The 19,517-nt window shown below is 35.6% G+C and overlaps 2 protein-coding genes across 7 annotated transcripts; one reads left to right on the forward strand and one right to left on the reverse strand.

Moving 5' to 3' along the window:
- The first annotated feature begins 228 nt into the window (after positions 1-228).
- LOC18442181 (protein trichome birefringence-like 38) lies at positions 229-7,795 on the forward strand. The gene is made up of 5 exons (XM_011627968.3): positions 229-606; positions 817-988; positions 3,405-3,580; positions 4,159-4,317; positions 7,130-7,795. The coding sequence occupies exons 1-5, from the start codon at positions 332-334 to the stop codon at positions 7,413-7,415; spliced, it is 1,068 nt and encodes a 355-aa protein (XP_011626270.1). The 5' UTR covers positions 229-331; the 3' UTR covers positions 7,416-7,795.
- A 1,352-nt stretch (positions 7,796-9,147) lies between these two features.
- LOC18442183 (protein trichome birefringence-like 31) lies at positions 9,148-18,976 on the reverse strand. 6 transcript variants are annotated; one of them, XR_016055744.1, is made up of 5 exons: positions 18,127-18,640; positions 17,032-17,203; positions 12,134-12,293; positions 9,730-9,876; positions 9,148-9,528 (listed from the first exon to the last, which is right to left on the reverse strand). XR_016055744.1 is itself a non-coding variant. In XM_020672222.2 (5 exons), the coding sequence occupies exons 1-5, from the start codon at positions 18,447-18,449 to the stop codon at positions 9,186-9,188; spliced, it is 1,185 nt and encodes a 394-aa protein (XP_020527881.2). In that variant the 5' UTR covers positions 18,450-18,976; the 3' UTR covers positions 9,148-9,185. The 6 variants fall into 6 exon arrangements, 3 of the variants coding, with proteins under 3 accessions (XP_020527881.2, XP_088723233.1, XP_088723244.1); XR_016055745.1 differs by having other exon boundaries at positions 12,099-12,293; XR_016055743.1 differs by having other exon boundaries at positions 9,730-9,884; positions 12,094-12,293.
- Positions 18,977-19,517: the final 541 nt, after the last annotated feature.

The raw sequence follows: 19,517 nt of genomic DNA on the forward strand, positions 1-19,517 counted from the left end.
AAACGAAAAAAGCAGGCCAAACCGAGCTGGCACTAGCCCAAGTTTCCGGGCCCCGTGGCTGGCCGGGCCTTCCATCCCATTTTGCCAGAAATACTAAACAAACAGAATGCATGTTCACTTGCCGCTAAAGGACAGTGATTCCTGTCCAAATTCTACAACCCATCCAGACTCCTCTAAATCTCCCCCATTTCTTTCTTATAAAAACCGTATCTCTTTTTCAGAGAAAGAGGGGGGTGGGGTACAATGGTTTCCACGGGTTACATGTGAACCCATTCTCGCTCTCTTTTCTGGATCCGTGACACTGTCTTTCTTGTGGACTCTGTCTCTTGCAATGGGTCATGTGTTTCCATTCATTTCAGCCTTTACTCTCTCACTGTGCAGCTTGATAATTGCCGAAAATTCAGAAAACTATGGCCAGGAATTATTATCATCCGGTTTAGGGTGTGATCCATACGTGGGTACATGGGCTTATGATGAGTCTTATCCTCTTTATGACTCTTCTCGTTGTCCCTTCATCGATCCAGAATTCGACTGTTTAAAGAATGGAAGGTCGGATAAGCTCTATCTCCATTATAGGTGGCAACCCAGCGGCTGTGATTTGCCGAGGTAACATCCATCTAATAGAAATTCATATATGTGGCCTAGTTCTTTTACTAGTTGCTTAATTGCCGTACTACAAATCATCATCATTCGAACTTTATCCCAACTATTTGTCATCATGCAAATCTAATTCTAATTTCTCTCGCTGTTTATAGTTTTATGTTTTAATTTTTTTTGTTTCTTTGTTTTTCGGGGATTCGGTGCAACTTATTTCAGGTTCAATGCTCTCGACTTTTTATCAAAGATGAAAGGGAAAACAATAATGTTTGTGGGTGACTCGCTGGGTTTGAATCAGTGGCAGTCCCTCTTATGCATGATTCAGGCCGGAGTGCCCACTGCAAAAACCAGTATGGCTAAAAAAGATGCATTTTACTCCGTGCTTTTTCTGGTGAGTTGCCCCTCTCTCTCTCTCTTCTCGTCTTGGTGCTTTTTTTTTTTCGTGATTTTGTTATTTACATGTTTTTTTTTTCTTGAACGTTATTTACATGTATGTACTAGCAAGCATAGTAAGTATTAGACTGCGATTCTGTCCGGGTAATCAGTCCTGGCCCAAGCCGATTACTCGGGCAGAGTCGGAGTAACTCCACCCGATTGGTGTCAAGTACGGTAACAGCAAAGAAAAATTTCAAAAAATTATATAAAATACAAATCGATCCAAAAAAATAAAATAAAATCTATATTTAAAGTAAAGATTAATCAAAACACTTCAAAAAATATGTTAAAAAAGTAATAAACAAATAGAACCAAACTTGTGATTGGTGGTATTTTCGAAAAAATCCCAAAAAAAGAAGGAAACATAAAAGTAAATATTTATGGCTTTATCAAAATGATAGAAAACATAAAAACATATATATCAAATAAACTTCTTAAAAAAATTTAGATTTTTTATGATTTTTTTTATATTTTTTAATATCCCATATTGGACACCCAATTCGATACAACTAATGCTCCACAAGGGCCGGAGCGAAGTAATTTGACCAACTAGCCAATTTTTCAATCAGGGGTACAAATTAAGCGTATTAAAAATGTGGTACTAGCTCTTTTGACTGTTCTATATTGTCTCAAATAGTTTAGAGAAATTTATGCATGGATGCTATTGAAGAATCAATTATCAAATGAGTTCGCATTTGCCGGAAATTACGAGCAATACACACTTTTCCTTTAGGGGGTAGGTGATCTTATGCTAAATTTAACATGAATTCCAATCACACTATGCGCTCAGGAAACTGAAACCGATGGCTCTTCTTCGGCGTCAGCCTCTCTCTCTCTTGTCGCTTTAACTGCCTGTCGTTACGTGTATGGCCAGCCCGACCCTCCCCAACGTTTGTTACAACGTTATTTTCAGTCTATAACGGACCGGCCCTTGGCCTTGATAATGTTATATTACGTCATTTTGATTTTCCCACTTACCCGGTTTTTTAAATGGAAAATTTTGCTATTTATGTCAAATTATATGTGACCCTTGTTCTTAACTAATCTATTTGGATGGACGACTATGATGGTTTCAACCACAATTTCGCTAAGTTAGATCTTGAGTGTCAGATCTTGAACCAATTCTTTTTATATTTTATTTTTGAATAATTTTTCAATGAATTTTGGGTTGTACGCATCCAATAAGGGTGCACATGATAAAAATAATAAAATAATTAAAGTACCCTAAAAAACCTGTAAGGGCACTTTGGATATTTATTTTTAATAAAAGCACTTTTTTTTCTTTTGCTATGGACAACACAATAAGTTGAGGGCATGCCATAAGTTTTGATAAAAAATATTTTATAAAAATAAAAAATAAAAAATCCAAAGAGCATTTGGATGTGACATGTTGACATGGACGATTACAACCATTCATTCAGATTGTAAGGCTAGGAAGTGGGATAATGTGTTATTTACATGTGGGTGGCACCGCATGTAAATTTTCTCCTTCTAAAATAGTTTCAGTGCGATATTATATTAAAAAAAAAGTTTCTATGTTTCTCCTACATCGTAAAAGATATATGCTTCTCCTCCCATCTAGCCGTCCACTTTAGATCAAATGATCCACTCACTGTTTGATCTAGATCCGATGCTTCATATCATTTTATTTTTAGTTTTTTTCTACAAATTGTATGAATATGAAATTTGGTATAAGTCATCGTCTCAATGGAACGCACCTAAGAAAAAATATTTAAATTTTTTTCGATAAAATTAAATGACCAAAATACCCTTTGAATCTTTCAAATTTTGATGTCAAAATCATTTTTAAAAAAAATATTAAAAATAAAATAATATAGAGAAGCGACATTGTGATTAGGGCCATCTCAGCCATCCATTCAAAATGGATGGTTAGATAAAAGGAAGTATATAAGTATTATGTTGTAGGGGAAGCATTATTTGTAACATATCTCTAGCAATATAAAAACCTTGTCCTTATATTAATGGTAATCTTTGGCTGCTCTAACATCATTTATAACACATCTCTATAAAAGTTATCACATGGGTATGGGTATGGGTATGGGACTTGGGTGAATGAGTTTATTGATAATTTTTCTAAAGATGTGTGTCAATTTAATAATGATCCTTTGGAGTTTTATTCATATGGGTATGAGAGGGTCTCATAGTATCCAAATTTAAAAATGAGAACTTTTTTTAAAAAAAAAAAAAAAAGAAGAGGTACTTACTCTCTCGTTATCATAAACTTCCCAAGGATTCTCTAGAATTATGCCAATTTCAGCTAATAACACCCCCAAATCAATGGTCATATTCTCAATTGAGATTATAACTCCTTTAATGTAGTCAATATTGTTACAATTTTGTTTTTTGAACAGGACTATGGAGTGAATGTTTCGTTTTATCGGTCTCATTATCTTGTAGACGTCGTGAGTGAGCCCGCCGGCCGAGCCTTACGACTCGATTCAATCGAAAATGGGAATGCATGGGTAGGGGCCGATGTTTTGTCATTCAATTCATGGCATTGGTGGACCCACGTTGGCAATGACAGAGGGTGAGAGAAATCCTAAACTGCTCCCACTTTTTTATATTTTCGAGTGATTTCTATGCGGACCTCAAAATGTTTTTTAAAATATGAAATGCTCAGGTAGAAATTATAAAGGTAGATCAACCTTTATTTTTTTATACTATTTAAAATTTTCTTTCGGTCAAAGGATGGAATTCTTGGTCTGAATTTTTAAATTTTTTTTAAAACTATTTCATTAGTAAGGCAGTACTTTGTGCTTTAGGGTAGTGCCCTACTAACAAAAAAACTACAAAAATATACTAAAATTTGGTCTGAGGATGTCCTCAAAACCGAGAGCCAATTTTAGAAAAAAAAAAAAAAAAAAAGGATTGACCGATATTCTTTATAATTTTCACTTATAAATAAAGCATTTCATATATATAATTTTTTTAAAAAATAGTGTTAGTACATAAACTACTCTTTTTTTGTTTTTAATATGTTAATAGTGAGAGTGGAGGGTGCTAAACTGTTGCCTTTCTCTTGAGGTGAAGGATGAATCTTTTGAGGTCTTTTTTCGACAAGTTTTGTAATTGATGAGTAACAAAGGGGAAACATTTTTGAAGCAGATGGGATTACATGAGGGTTGGTGACAAGGTTTACAAGGACATGGATCGAACCGTGGCTTTCATCCAAGGAATGAAGACATGGGCAAACTGGTCTGACTCGTTTGTGGATCATGCAAAATCCAAAGTCCTCTTCCAGGGAATTTCTCCGGTCCATTACCGGTGAGGATCATCCTTTCTAGTGTTTTAAAATTCAGATGTTTCGACCTATATCGCCCTATTCAAATTAGAACCGTCGGGGGATGATCAAGTTCTTGAGAACCCCATAATCGGATGAATCCCCCAGTTTTTGAAAATTTTGAGTAATTTAAATATAAATCCTATTTTTATATGTATTTCGATATATGTATATATAAATTCATACTTCTTATCATCATACACATACAAAAGATGTAAAAAAATATTTAAACAAAGTACGATAATCAAACTATCCTTGAATTGAATATGAGTAATTTGGTAATTTAATTTGTTTTAAAATTTTAAATTTTTTAATAGATATATGTTGATGAAAGGTCTGAAAATGTTAAATTTGAGGCTAATTTGATGCATAGAAAAAGCGATAAAAAATATATATATTATCACAAGAGAACTTAAATAGGGATTTACATGTAAATATCCCACATACTTTTCTTATATTAATGTGGCACTTCAAGTGAATGGCAACCATGGGAAGAAAATTACTTAATTTACGAATGAAAAGAAATTGGTCAAGCGTTAAATTTTATTGTAATCATTCAAATTACCAGGAAAGTTTCCTCATAGTAATGTGGCATTTCTAGTGAGTAAGTGTTAAAAGGAATAAAGATTACAAGGAAATTCAAATACGTCAAGCAAAACAACACATTCTTTTCTAGACGTTCTTAGTTCTTCGTCACACGCTTCACATGAACAAAGATTCACACGCAAGGTTTTGATTTTTTTTTATTTTATTTTTCTATTGTTAACTTGGTAAGGCTTTGAATTCCATTACCTCTTATGCACTAGATTTTTATTTTTTTATATACGTTTTTATTTTTTTGAGTAATTCAGTTGAGAAGATAGGCCCCTATCTATTATTCCCAATAGTTTAGGACTGAGTTTTTTTAAAGTTATAATGGTATATATATATATATATATATATATATATATATATATATATATATATATATATATATATATATTTTTTTTTTTTTTTTTTTTTATTATTATTATTTTTTTTTTTTTTTAGTAATTTAGTTGGGAAGACATGCCCCTATCTATTTTTCCAAATAATTTAGGAGTGAGTTTTTTTAAAGTCATAATGGGATGGTATTAGTGGGAATAGAAACCACAACATGATTACTAGGGTATGGGGGTGCTACCACCACAACTGGAGCTCTTTTTCTAAATATTAAATATTTCATAATTAATTTTTATATGTGTTTGAAACGCAATTAGCAGACCCAAAATAGTTGTAATAAGAATCTCATGAGATGATGCTTAAGTTGTTATGTTGAGTCATCAGCCCCCACCATACCCCTAATGCACTATATCTTCCTAGTCTTAGGTCTCTAATTGGATTACCTAAACCTTTGGTCCACCACTTTGATTTGTATACCACAATAAACAATAATAAGTGCAAGAAAACGGAAAGGTGCTGTGGTCCGCCCTCCCCCAATGTGGGGCGTCAGCCTGTGGGCCATTTGTTTAGAGCCAAGTAAGGCATATATATGCTCCATGAATAAGTTCTTAGAAAGTATTGTGAGAAAAATTCTGAAAAATAAGATTTAATTTGATGAGATGATGAATAAGTTTGTGGATTGAATTTTGAGAAAAATTTCTGGAAAAAAAAAAATACTCTTTTTGGTGAGTGCATGCCACCCATTTCTTTAGTGAGAGGCTCCATCTAGCTCTTTAAGGACTTAAAAGGTAATTTAAAAGATATTCAAGTGGTGATGATGAGTAAGGCCCCAATTTAAAATCATTATTTTATCATAAATCTTACACATTTTTCTGCTCTTGAAATACGTGGCCACTATTCACCTTATATTTTCTCTCTTAAAAAATTATTTTTTTATTGGGAAAACATCTCTTTATATTTTATTTTTTATTTCTATATCTCATGAGACTTAAAGACTGAAAATCTTATTGGTAAGCAAAAGGCTTCCATCTTTCCGATCTTACAACCCCCTCGATCCCTTTACCATGAATTTTTTACTCAAAGAAACACTAAAATGACTCCTCCTCCTCCTCCAATTTTTTTTCTTTTCCGTTAACGTTCTCTCGCTCAAATCACTGTTTCTCTCTCAACTCCACCTCTTTCTAAAACTCAAAGTTGCAGAAAAGTTTCCCTCTTCACATCGTCTCTCTATAAAAATTATCTCCCCTCTTTACATCGACTCTCTGTGCAAAGACATATCCCTCTTTACATCGACTCTCTTTGCAAGGACATCAAAGTATGAGACTGGCCGTACCGATTTGACATAATTTTCTTTCAAAAGGGGAATTTTTGGAAAGAGAGAGGAGAGAGAGACAATACAGAAAGGGGAACTTAACTACAACTTTGGGTTAGAGAGAGACAGTGATTTGAGATAGAGAAAATGTTAACGGTGGAGAGTATTATTTTAGTATTTCTTTGGGTTAAAAATTCATGTTAAAGAGGTCCAGACGGTTGTAAGATAAAAAAAGATGGCGACCTTTTGCTTACAAGTAATATGTTCAATCCTTAAATCTTATAAAATATGGAAGTCAAAAATATGAGATAAAGAGATATTTGCCGTTTTCTATATACCTTTCAAAACATAATATAGTTTATGCTTCTTCTTTTTGTGGTTTTTCATAATCTTCTTTGGGACCAAGATGGTGTATGTTTGAGACAAAAAAGAAAATGGTCCACGAACTTGCGTGATATTTTCAAGCTTTTAAGCATCACCCTAACCGCCCAGGTATTTGTTTCTCAAATTCCAATCCCATATAATATTGCAGTAATGACCATACTGTTTTATTGATATCACAGTGCAAAAGAATGGAATGATTCAGAGCACAAAGACTGCGTAGGGCAAACCCAGCCACTTCCGGGGTCTACATACCCAGGGGGTCCCTTACCACAAATGAAAGCATTACAAACAGTATTGGAAGGCATGAAGAGCCCAGCAATTCTCCTCGACATAACTACCCTCTCCCAGCTTAGGAAGGATGCCCACCCTTCCATTTATTCCTCTCCGAAAGGCAGAGATTGCAGCCATTGGTGCTTGTCTGGCCTGCCTGATACATGGAACCAACTTTTAAACATTGAGATTTGATCCTAATCTCCCAACACCAAAAAATAGCTTTCTCCGCAAATAATTCCTTCTTGCTAGGAGTCGAGCTTGCGTTTGAGTGGTTAGCGACTGACGATTAGCAACACTACATCTCAAGTTCGATTCTTACTGCTCAACTACACAAAATAAATAAAAACCATTCTGTTTTGCTTATATTTTGGGACGAATGGTTAGATAAATTTGTGAGGTTGGTCCAAATTAATAAATAGTCTCAAAGGTAAAGGCAAGTTATCTTTTGCATTTTTGGTAGGAGTAGGAGAGGAAATAATGGCTACATTGGTGCACGGCATAAGGTATTGTTGCTGTAAATCATTATTAGTGCATAATATGAGATGGAGCAAATGGAAGCATTTAGAACTTTTCATTGGGTTTTTTTCTTTATTTTACAACTCTGGCAATTGTGCAAAGTCATGAAATACCAACATGGAAATAAAATATGGCGGCGGAAAGAACTGCTCATTGAGTGGTGTTATAATACTGCTATTATGATTCTAAAATAAATTCATTAATTCTAGGATCAAGAAAATGCTCTTAAGTAGGCGATTTGGCCATAGCTATTTTGCTTGACTACTGATGATTCCAACTCTGCATTCCAATTTCGATACCTTTAGCTCAACTACCCACGATTAACACTTGGGCTGATATAATCAACCGTGCTAACCTTGGTACGAAAGTTATGCACGAAGATACTGCTCTCAACTTCCCTTTAGGCTTAGATGTTATTGAAGCCGTCTATTTAGTGAATGATACTTCGCTCTAATTGTACACGAACAGCAAAGAGAACAACCTAATGTCTTGTTAAAGAAAATAAAAAGTAAAATGTCGTTTGCCAAAAAAAATAACTACAAAATTAGTGAATGATACTTCGCTCTGATTGTACACGAACCACAGAGAGAACAATACCAAATGTCTTGTTAAAGAAAAGAAAAACAAAAATGTCATTTGCCAAAAAAAAAAAATACAAATTTTTCTCCAAGCAAGGAGGCACTTGATGAAATAATTTACTGAACCGAAACTTCGGTGACGATTAAAAGATTCGATTAAAAGATTAAAGGGTTGAAGAGGTTACATCCCAAAAATTTGGACTCCTAAAATTAATTCTAGGTGGGGTTTTAGCCGAAGGAGTAAATGAGCATTCTACTCTCTCCAGAGTATAATATCTTTTGGCTTCATAATTATTACACATAAATATGGAAAAAGTACGCTTGTAGTTATCAACCTCAAAGAAAACACTTGAAGAAAAATGTCCTTTGTGAATGATCCAAGCATGACATGTTCACACCATTACCACAAAGTGCTAAAAGGATATCTAACCTCACAAATAAAAACCCAAAGAAGAAAAAAACAAGAAAGTAAGCTGCAAGAAACAACCAAGAGTTGTACAGATATGTGACAATGGCCTTTTGGGTCCCATCCAGCTCATCACATAGTAACCAGCCAAAAGCCCTCCACCTACTATTTCTATTAACATTAGTGCATGGACCACACACACACACACACCTGCAGAACAAAGTTTTAGTTTATCATGTGACTATGCTATTTAGCTAGGCTTTCTATGTGACAGCATGATTTTTAGACCCTAGCTCTTATGTTATTCTTTGTCCGCTTGAAAATGGTGCTTCCCTCCTTAGTTGAAATTCTAGGAAAATTTAGGACCACCTATGAATAAATATCCATTGAGTTGCATTGACATCAAGCTCAAGAGATAGAGATATAAAAAATGTAGTTGAAATTTATTGAGCTGTCATAGTTTTATTTATGATAAACTAAATATGTGTGCAAAATCTCATTCCATGTGTCTGGTACTCCTGGCAAGCACCAATGTATGCAATCAGCATAGGTGTTTGGCTCTGATCTTTGTTCAGCTGTCAAAAGCTTGCCTGCTCTTTCAGTGTAGAGTGAAGTGTGTGCGTCCTTTCGATACTCTGACAATTGTGTTATGTTAATGTATGTCACCCCTACATTCATCGATCGAAGGGTGTTAACCACTATATCCATCATCTCAGTGCTTGAGCCGACACCCAAGTACGAACCTTGGATTGGATGGGTTTCATTGTAACAATTTCCACTACTTCCTGCCCTCCATTCCCAACTCCTGCACATGAGAAAACAAGTATAAGACTTATCAAAGACGTGATTTGGAAGTGTGCACAAAGATTAGGTCAAGAATTGGCTAGGACATAAAGTGGAAGTGTGAATATGTCACTTTTTCACTCCACTACCTCTTAGAGTGTTGCTTGTGCTATTAGTTGGCAATGTGAAATGCATAGTGGTTTTGATGTTGAATGAAACTCACCACAAATGTGTTGGAGAAAGAGACATGAAGAAGACTTTTTGGTTGTGGGGATCAATGTGAGAGTCCACCCATTGTGCCCAAGTATTTAAGGCAACTCTATAAGCCTTTGGAGCACTGTACTCTTGGACTTGATCATAAGGCGCCGCTCTGCACAACTACAAAATCGATTTCAAAACTCCCAAGGAATACGACTAGATCCAGATACGTAATACAAAATTGGGTGAGTTGTATTGCCCATACACTAGATACTAGATGGTGGCCTAAAAATCAACAAATGTTTCTGGCTAAGAACAATGAGGCAACAAAGAAAAAGAAGAAATAATAAAGAACTGGAACTTTTCCTTAAAATGCAAATAAGAATTATAAAACTGTTATAAAAAAAGAACGAAAAGAGAAATAAGAAAAAAGAGGAAAAAAAATGCATAAAAATGATATGAGAAAAGGAAAGAAAAAAGTAAACTATAAGGTGGGATTATGATAAACATGGGGAGAATAGCCACGACAGAAATCACAATGGTATAATTGTAATTTATATCTATGTACTTTCATTCTTTCCCCTCAGATGTATTTATTTATAACCATTGGATTGTAATCCAAGTATCAATCTTTCAGTGAGATTGTATCGAGGCTTGTATAGACTATTGAGCACATTAAATAATAGCATTTCATAATTTAATTTAGTGCAATAAGGATCGTTTCAAATCTAGTTCTTTTGTATATTAATGTGGATTGTAATTTGTTAAGGGGAAAATCATAAAGAGATGTTTTTATTTGCCTTGTACATCAAAAAAATCAATAGATGACGCATTCATTTACCAAGGTGATTGTTGTGCGTGGAAGCTCTAAACTTGATGGGTTGATTTTGGCAAATAAAGTATCAAACACACACCACAAGAACACAATGATTTACGAGGTTCACACCAAAAGAGCTACTCAAAAAAATCCGCGAAACCATTGAAAGTTACATCATAGACTTTGGGAGATAAAGTTATCTCTCTAAACCTAGACAAAAATCCAATTGAGCAAACCCTTTTAAACCACTCTTCATTCTTTCTCTTTATTTCTGACAACTATTATCGACAACACCAGATAAAGATGCGAAAGCAATGAGAAACTGACTTTCTCTCTTACTAAAAAGGAAAACTACCCAAAATTTCCATGGGAACCGCTTCTCTATAAAAAACAAGCCTCTCAATCTTCAAAGTCTACAAAAGGTACATTCACAACGTTTCTCTCCATAAGAAACTCTATTCTTTCTCAGAGGAAAGTTACATCATAGATTTTGGGACATGGAGTTACCTCTCTAAACCTCGACCAAACCTAGTTGAACAAATCCTTTTAAACCACTCTCCATTCTTTCTCTTTACTTCTAGCAACCATTATCGATAACACTATATAGAGACGTGAGAGCAATGAAAAATTGATATTCTCTCTAACTAAAAAGAGAAACTACCCAAAATCTCTATGAGAACCGCTTTTATACAAGAACCAAACCTCTTAGTCTTCAAAGTCTACAACAGGCACAATCACAATGTTTCTCTCCATAAGAAGTTCTATTCTCTCTAAGAAGAAATCTTACATCTTATACACAAGAGACCCTACCTTTCTCTCTAGAGGAAATCACCATTCCCATATGGTGAACCAAATAGGATACACAAATTCTCAACTCTTTCATCCCATATATATATAAGGTTAAAAATTCACACTAGATAGGAAACTTCCTATTAATGTTACATATATCTCAAAACCAAGAGATATATTTAAGAGTCTTAATTTTTTTAGATTTTTATTTATTTTTAGGAAACTTATCAATATAAATCTTAATCCCACATAATATAGGATTTCTTATGGGGGTGATTTTGGATAGTACAAAATCCAATAGGCGGTGACATAAAAAAGGCACTAGTTTCTAATTGACAAACTCTCTCTCATAAATGTGTGGATGAATTTTAATGGAATCTTAGCGGATACAAAAGAAGGTACAAGGGCATAATTGTAACCTGGATCATTCTTTCATCCTTTTCTAAGAAAACAAAGCCTAGGTTTTCCACGTATATATTGCATCATTGATAATATATTTAAATTCCAGTATAAATAATTTGTAGAAAAAAATTTGATCATTTTGTCCATATTTTTAAAAATCAAAGCCAATTATATGAAGAAATATTAAGTAAGGCATGGCCTAAGGGTGGTTAGAATAGTAGGTTGTCGCTATGTGACATCTTGAGTCTCATTCCTATCGAGACGATAACATTAAGAAAAGCGAAAAAAAATATGAAACAACACATGGAAATCAAAGCAAAATACAAATGCCAAACCCAAAACCTAACTATTTTCACAGCACGAAACAAATGCGTAACTTACGATACATTAATGGTAGGGTTGCTCATCCACCACACGTAACTGTCAAATACTAAGATGTCGATTCCCTTCCAATGGCGACCATGTTTATCGATTGATTGAAGATTGACAAGTTTGTACTTCACCCTATGCTTTGTGGCATGATCTGCATTCGATTCTACGATGAATGGAGCCCAATAAAACTCTATTGAAGCATTGAACTTCTGTTAGCACCAAAAAATGCTAGACCCACATAAGTTGGATAACAAAATGAAATATGTAATTAGAGCTCATAATTCATCATTTAATGGGAACGGTGCAACGCAAAGACAAATATGAGGCATTTCTTGTTCAAAATTCACAAAAAAAATTACATAATGCAAGCCTAAATAGAATATGGTTATTTGGAATAGATGATATGAAAGTGAGTAATCAGTATATATCTATCTTCTTGTTAATATTTGGTCAACCTTTGCAGAAAAAGATAATAATTACAGATTTCAATTTCAAAGTTTGATGTTGGGAATTTAGAGGGTGGATCCAAGCTTTCTTCGCTTCCAACTTACAAAATAGTCTATTCCAAACATGAATTCCATCCTAAACTTTTACTCCATTGCCATGGCATGAAAGTAAATCTTCTCAAATTGTAATGGTCCGTCCTCTCTAAGAAGCTTAGGATCCAACTCCTTGGCAACTTGAAATCAAGTTTCAATGCCACAAATATGCCCAACTAACTATAACGATGAGGCAAGGAACCACTGAAATAGTTTACAAGCTTATTAGGTTTTACCATCTTAGCAGTTGCATTTCGATTGAGTTGCATTTCAATTGAGGGTGTAACAGAGTTGGCAACCTATGTAACAATTTTATGATTGTTAATCTCTCGTACCTCCGTTTTAGATTCCAAATAATCTCCCTTCAATGTATTAGATGCTTTAGGGCATAATTTGTTACCAGTTATTTACTCCCATAGCCTTTTTTCCTTAAAAAAACTTCACATAAGCCAAGACTAATAACTACAATTCAATCCGTCCAATTTAAATTTGGTGGAATGAATTGAATCAAAGGAAGCCATAAGATTTAGATAGGCTACAAATTGTTGATAGAATAAATACTACAATTCTCACTCAAGAAATAAGTCCCTGCTTTGCTGCTCCTTGAAGGCTTAATGAGAATACAATTCGTTTTATTGACTTGAATACAGTGTTCAGAAAATCGACTCAGCCAAAATACTCGGAAACTGGCCGAGGTGAGTTACTCGAGTGAGGCCAAGTAACTAGCCTGAGTCCAACTCCCTTTTTTTTAAAGAAAATGAAAAAACAAAAGGAAAAAGTGATATATATATTATGCGCACCGCTTTTATCAACAAATTTGTTGAATGAAACGCTGGCTAGTACCCCTTATTATAAGAGGTCTTGAATTCCATTCTCGATTGAAGCTTTGGTAACATGATAGGCTTAAAGAGCCACGTAAAAGCGACTGAGGCATTGGCACGAAGTAACTGAGTGTGCAGAGAGAAGAGTTCTTAGTTGGGAAAGTTTTAATGACTTTGATGAGGTGAACCTCACTATAAGCAATGTACCTTCAGGTTTTAGGGAAGAATGGTTCGAGTCAAATTAATAGCAGAGGGGGCTGAGAAGGTGACAAGGAATGGGAGCCTCAATGGATGAGATCCAAGACCAATTCAGTTTTTCTGTCTAACTTCGAGATGCTCAGTTGAATCAAAGCCCAGATGGATAAGATCGAAGGCCAATTCACTACCCTTTCTAATATAGGATGGTGTAAATCTGAGACTGAATCGCTAGGGTTCAAGACAGATTCAACAAAATCAATGGTCTCAAACAACAAAAAATTGAGCAATACACAAAGATGATCTATGGTTCTAATACTATGATAGATCCTTATGTTTTTGTGAAGAGAAGTCTCAATATTGACCTTAGCCCGTTTAGGCCAGGCCCATTGCTATCCTATCAAATTCATGAACTGAGAGAGATGTCGGCACATGGACACACGCATAAAATGCACATATTTTGATAGGAAATATTTTTTTGAGATTTATAAGTTTCTGTGTTTAGGTAAACTTTGATTAGGGCTAACAGTTACCTGGTGGCTAGGCTCGACCCTAATAAAGTAGCGCTTGGGCCATAAAATGTGGCCCATTGACATGGCCCAAGGCCAGAACGACCTTGCACAGTCGACCTCTATTGGATATTCATTATCCAAAATCACCCACAAGGAAATCTCATATTATATGAGGTTGAAATTGATATTGATGAGTTTCCTAAATGAGATAGAAATCCAAAAAGATTAGGACTCTGAGGTATATATCTTACTTCTTGAAATATATGCAACACTTATAGGAAGTTTCATATTTAGCGTGGACTCCTAACCTTATATATATATATGATGGAAGTGCAGAGAAATGTCCTATTTAGGTCACCATATGGGAAAGGTGGCTTCTTTAAAGAAAGATGTAAGGCCTCCTCAGAATCGGCAAGGCTTCCGTTAGAGAGAAGATAGCTTCCTAAGGAGAGAAATGCCACAGATCTGCATCCTGTGATTGAAAGGCTGGTTTCTTGTAGAGAAGCGGTTCCCATGAAGATTTTGTTGGTTTCCCCTTTTAGAGAGAGAAAGGCTCGGTTGCTCTTAAGGTTCTCCTCCTGGACAGTGGTTTGCTTGTGTAATGGAGATGACATCTTCCTGGATAGTAGTTTAGCTGTGGAATAAAGATGAGAGATCGGCGGGTCATGCCAATGGGGAGACTGGGTCTAAAAGGGTTTACTTGACTATGTTTTGTCGAGAATTGAAGAGGTAACTCTTGTATAACTTTCATTGGTATAGTGGATTTCAGTTTGTCATGCCAGTAGATGTACGTCTTTTGTGGTGAACCACGTAAATCGTTGTGTCCTTATGACGTGTGTTTCATGCTTTATTTCTCGTATTATGGCTCCTACTCTCGCCTATTTTGTTTCTAACTGGATGAGTACACGATCTTGGTAGGATCCAATATTTGGGATTCTTGTTCCACATCTAAGAGGGTTCAGAGGGTTTTTAAATCCTAACAACCCATGTCCTCCATTTTTTATTTTTCTTCTATTTTTACTTGTTTTTTATGTGGCTTGGCCCAGCCCAGACCATACTAGACCATGGCACCTTTGTCTCGGTGTGGGCCAAGCAGGCCAGGTCTGGGCCAAGCCTAACCTGTTGCCGGCCCTAACTTCTATACCATACACGTAAATAAGGGAATGATCCAATAAAATTAAGCTCTGTGTTTAGAATTTGATAAAGCCGAATGATTCGATATTCTTGTTTTAAATTGTTCATTTGCTCCCTAGGGGAAAAAACATGCTAGGGATAATTTTTAGGACTCCAAAGTTTTGGGGGTGTATCCTCTATAATCTAGAGGCTAATCCCCTAATAAACAAAAAAAAAAAAAGATAATTCAATCACACTCTATGAACCTAAAAGAAATTACATCCCAAAGTGTAATGTATGTTGTCCAATTTTGGGACAGCAAGATCTGAGTGCTGAAGGGATAAAAGCTCAAATTTTTCTTCAAAAAACAATCATCTTATGATATTTAAAAAGATCCCAGATTTTCAGATCCAAATAACATTTGCACCAAGGGAGCAAATGTATACTGCTCTCGCAGGAGCATAGTACATGCACTATTTGATTATAGTCGGTCACTCTAGTGAATGGAGACCAGAATATTGTGCCACGACCCCCAACATTTGTGGCGGTCCTGATCATTTTGTGTGGCAAGCAAAAGTAGGCGTATTTAACCTTAATGGGCTGGGCTTGCACTGTTCAATAACAACACCGTTTTCCAAAAAGTCTCATTTTTTTGGTGAGTTAGTGGAGAGGGGCCCTACCTTCATAGGAATTGAACCTAGGATATAGCGTTGCAAATCGTTAAGCGTTAACCAATTAATCCGGGCTCTTTTCAGAACATGAACTACTGCCAACAACCAATGACTGGAGTGAACTGTTCCTATGCTTTAGTGGATTTGAAGGTCTTGACATGAGGAATAGTTGGCCTCTGCCGGCCCTTGTTCGCATCGATGAATGATGTACAGGTAGCATAACAACACACTATGATAGGCGTATGGTATTCTTACTGATGGTTCCCTAATAGGTGTGGTCAACCTTTGAACGGGTCCAGGTATGGACCCACAAAATGGCCCAACTGGTCGGGTCTGGGTCTACTTGCCTTGGACCCCATGTCCAAGTATGACCCTATCCAGGCAGCTTGGCCCGGATCTCAGCCAACTCGGCCCAACTCAATTTGGTAATTATATGTGCAAGGTTAAATATATAGTAAATATGTAGCATAAAACATATAGGTGCGGTTTGTATACAACCGTGGCTCTAAACAATCAAAGTAAAGCAAGCTTTCAAATAGTGTTGAGAAATGTGTTTCACTGTTGGAAATCTTTGTGTGAACCTTAAAATATATTTTTATTCTCTAATTATAAAGTTTAAAGCTTAAAAAATAGTGTAGATTGAACAGATCCATGGAAACTTGAAAATCTTGAAAATTGATAGGCTAAAAATACATCACAAGATGCACTATTTCCCAAACTTGAAATCCATTTTTTTCACGTGTTCATGCATCTTGAGGTCGAGATTATCAATTTGAGGATATTTGAGCATCAAAACAACATCTTCCACTAAAATTTTTGAAGTGCACCCTAATTTGATTGTTTAGAGCCTCCCACTTATATCAACTTTTTCCAAATATATAATATGATTGTTTATATATTTTTTTCCATTTCAAGACCTGTGGTCGGGTCTAGGCCAATGGACGACCCTGATCCTAGTCGGGTCAGGTCCTAACCCAGCCCCACCGATTGGCAGCCTACCAATAGGTCTCTTGTATTTGCATGCACATGATCCAAGTATGGTGTATACTAAGAAGTAGATAGTAAAGTAAGAGAGAAATGAAGAAAATTTTGGCACCTTAGCGGTGAAAATCCGCATGGGGGGAATCTTATCCATGGACTTTTGGTGGTCTGGAATGGCCGATTGCAGGAGACAAACCATGGATTCCCATTGGGTTCTTTGAAGCGAATCCCCCACGAACATCAATCTTTTGCCCCTTAGCTTCTCCAGTAACCTCAAGGGATCGAATCTACCAGAGCACATTATCATTCACATGTGAAACCACCAAACTAAAACAAATAGAAGTTATTGTGTAAATAAAAATTTTAGGAAAATTATAAAAAACAAACCTTAATTTTTGGATTATTAGAAATAAACCCCAAACTTTTCAAAACCTTATCCATACCCTTTTCTAAGTGGGTAGACAAAAATAGCCACGGTAGTCTTAGAACCTCGAAGCTATCACGGTCTAATGAAAATCATGATGGTCATGGCGGGTTGTATGTCAAATGTAGTTTTGAAACGTCATGACACTTAAAGAACCGTGATGGTTTATTGGACTTTTGTGGTTTTAATTTAACAGTTATACCTTCGTCACGGGGTATAGTTTCATTGTATACATTTCCCTCTCTTTTTGTCCATCTGTTTTATTGTATTTTTCAAAATACGCTTTCAATTCCAAACTGTGTTAGAGATGGTTTTTTGTGAAAAATGTTGTTAGGTACTGAGAGTAACAAACATATGAGAAAGACAATAGTTCAGTACTTTGGTTATCCCAATACCGAGCATAAAGGATTACAATAGTTCAGTACAAAGATTATGGGGCATAACATTTAAAAAAATTAACTTGTTTTGTACTCTTAGTACCAGACTCTGTCAAATATGTTTAGTATTGAAAGTACTGCACAATAATTTTGTAAAGGGTATTTTGGAAAAAATAAACTGAAAGGCTGGCTTTTGGTCTTAAGAATATTCAATTAAAAAGTGTGAAAAGCAAAAACTTTGTCAAACACTCCAAACCATTCAATTTAACATCTAATGGCTAGTAGCAATTATGACCACCTTAATATGTAAGAGAAATGATCTTATAGTATACAATCTCTTAAATAAAAATCACCATTTGAAAAGAAGGTGAAATAACATGCACATGTGAGTATCTGTGAGAGCGAGTACCTTGGCAGCTCGCAATCGCGAGGGCGCCATTTCCAGTTTTGGTATAGAGAGTCAGGGCGACCGTTTTTTTGGCAAGTGACCGGCTGAGTAAGGTAGGGGCAACTCTCCTCCCTGAACAAAGGGTGGGAACCAGGGTCGAGCTCCCATCTTCCACTGAACACATCGCATCCATTAAACACCCATTCATACTCCAATTCTCGATTAAGTTTGATTGAGGCATTCCTTTGGATTATGAGGTATAGCTGAAGCCCCAAAAGAAGAGAAGCCAAGGCCAATGGTATGAAAATGAGAAGCCCATACAACTTACTAGAGCCCACCTTCATCCAGGGCAGAGAGAGAGAGAGAGATTGTTGAAGTTGCTTAGGGAGAGGGAGAGAGAGGGGTGTGACACTGGTTTGGTCCTTGCATATAAGAGAGGGTTGGCTTGCATTCTAAGTCGTTTATAAGGCAAGTTTGATCTACCAACCGCATGGGGATGTTGCAAAAGCCCTTTGCGTTCACCCCCTCTTTAAGGAAGAGGAGATCGTACATATAAAAAACAAATGGAATTATGTTCCCCCCCCGGAGCATTTCCTCCATTCACTTCATTGGGAAATTTAATTTAGGGGTATTTTTAAGATTTCCATTCTAGGGTTGCAACTTCTTCAACATTAGAATGGAAAATTTCACTGCATTGTGTATCTTATTGCAGTGGAGATGTAAACAAAATTCAAAATATTAGGATAAGATGGAGGTTATATACCTTTTCTAGATCTGAACTCCCTTTTTAAATCTAATTGTTCCCTTTTGTGCGTCGATAGTTTGAAGACGTGACCACCTTCTTTTGATTATAAGAATGTTTATGTTCAAATTTCGATCGATTTCTCAGTGAGATCAACTCGAATTTCTAACGAAACGAGTTCAAGTTTTAAAATTAGTAGAGAGAGTGGGGTCACTCAATTATAAGTTTAGGGGCATCACAGATCTTTGCAGATCTGGTTCTCTTCTAAACCTACTAGCAGGGCCAGCTCCAAAATCTATTTATTAGACCTTAAAAAGCTTGCTAATTCCTAATTAATTCTAATAAATGAATAAATACCTAAAAGAACAAGAATAAAATAAAAATAAAAAAATAAAAGAGATCAAAATATCACATACCTAGAAAACCCGGAGTTGGGACCCGTATCAGAAGTGTGGGTTGATTTGCAACTTTAGATGCATTCTCTTACTTTCTTGAAATATGGCTCTAAAGTTTTGATTTGAATCTAGAAGAACTCATTTTTAGGATTTCGATTTTTAGAACAATTTTGATAGGACTTGGGCTTAGGAGCTCTAACCTAAATTATTTTAGGGATTTTCTATATATTTCTAGAGGTTTTCCCAAATTTTCTAGGGTTTGAGAATTTTTTGTA

Source organism: Amborella trichopoda, chromosome 1, assembly GCF_054954075.1.
Source record: "Amborella trichopoda isolate Santa Cruz 75 chromosome 1, AtrichopodaSantaCruz75HAP2 v2.0, whole genome shotgun sequence".
Taxonomy (NCBI): domain Eukaryota; kingdom Viridiplantae; phylum Streptophyta; class Magnoliopsida; order Amborellales; family Amborellaceae; genus Amborella; species Amborella trichopoda.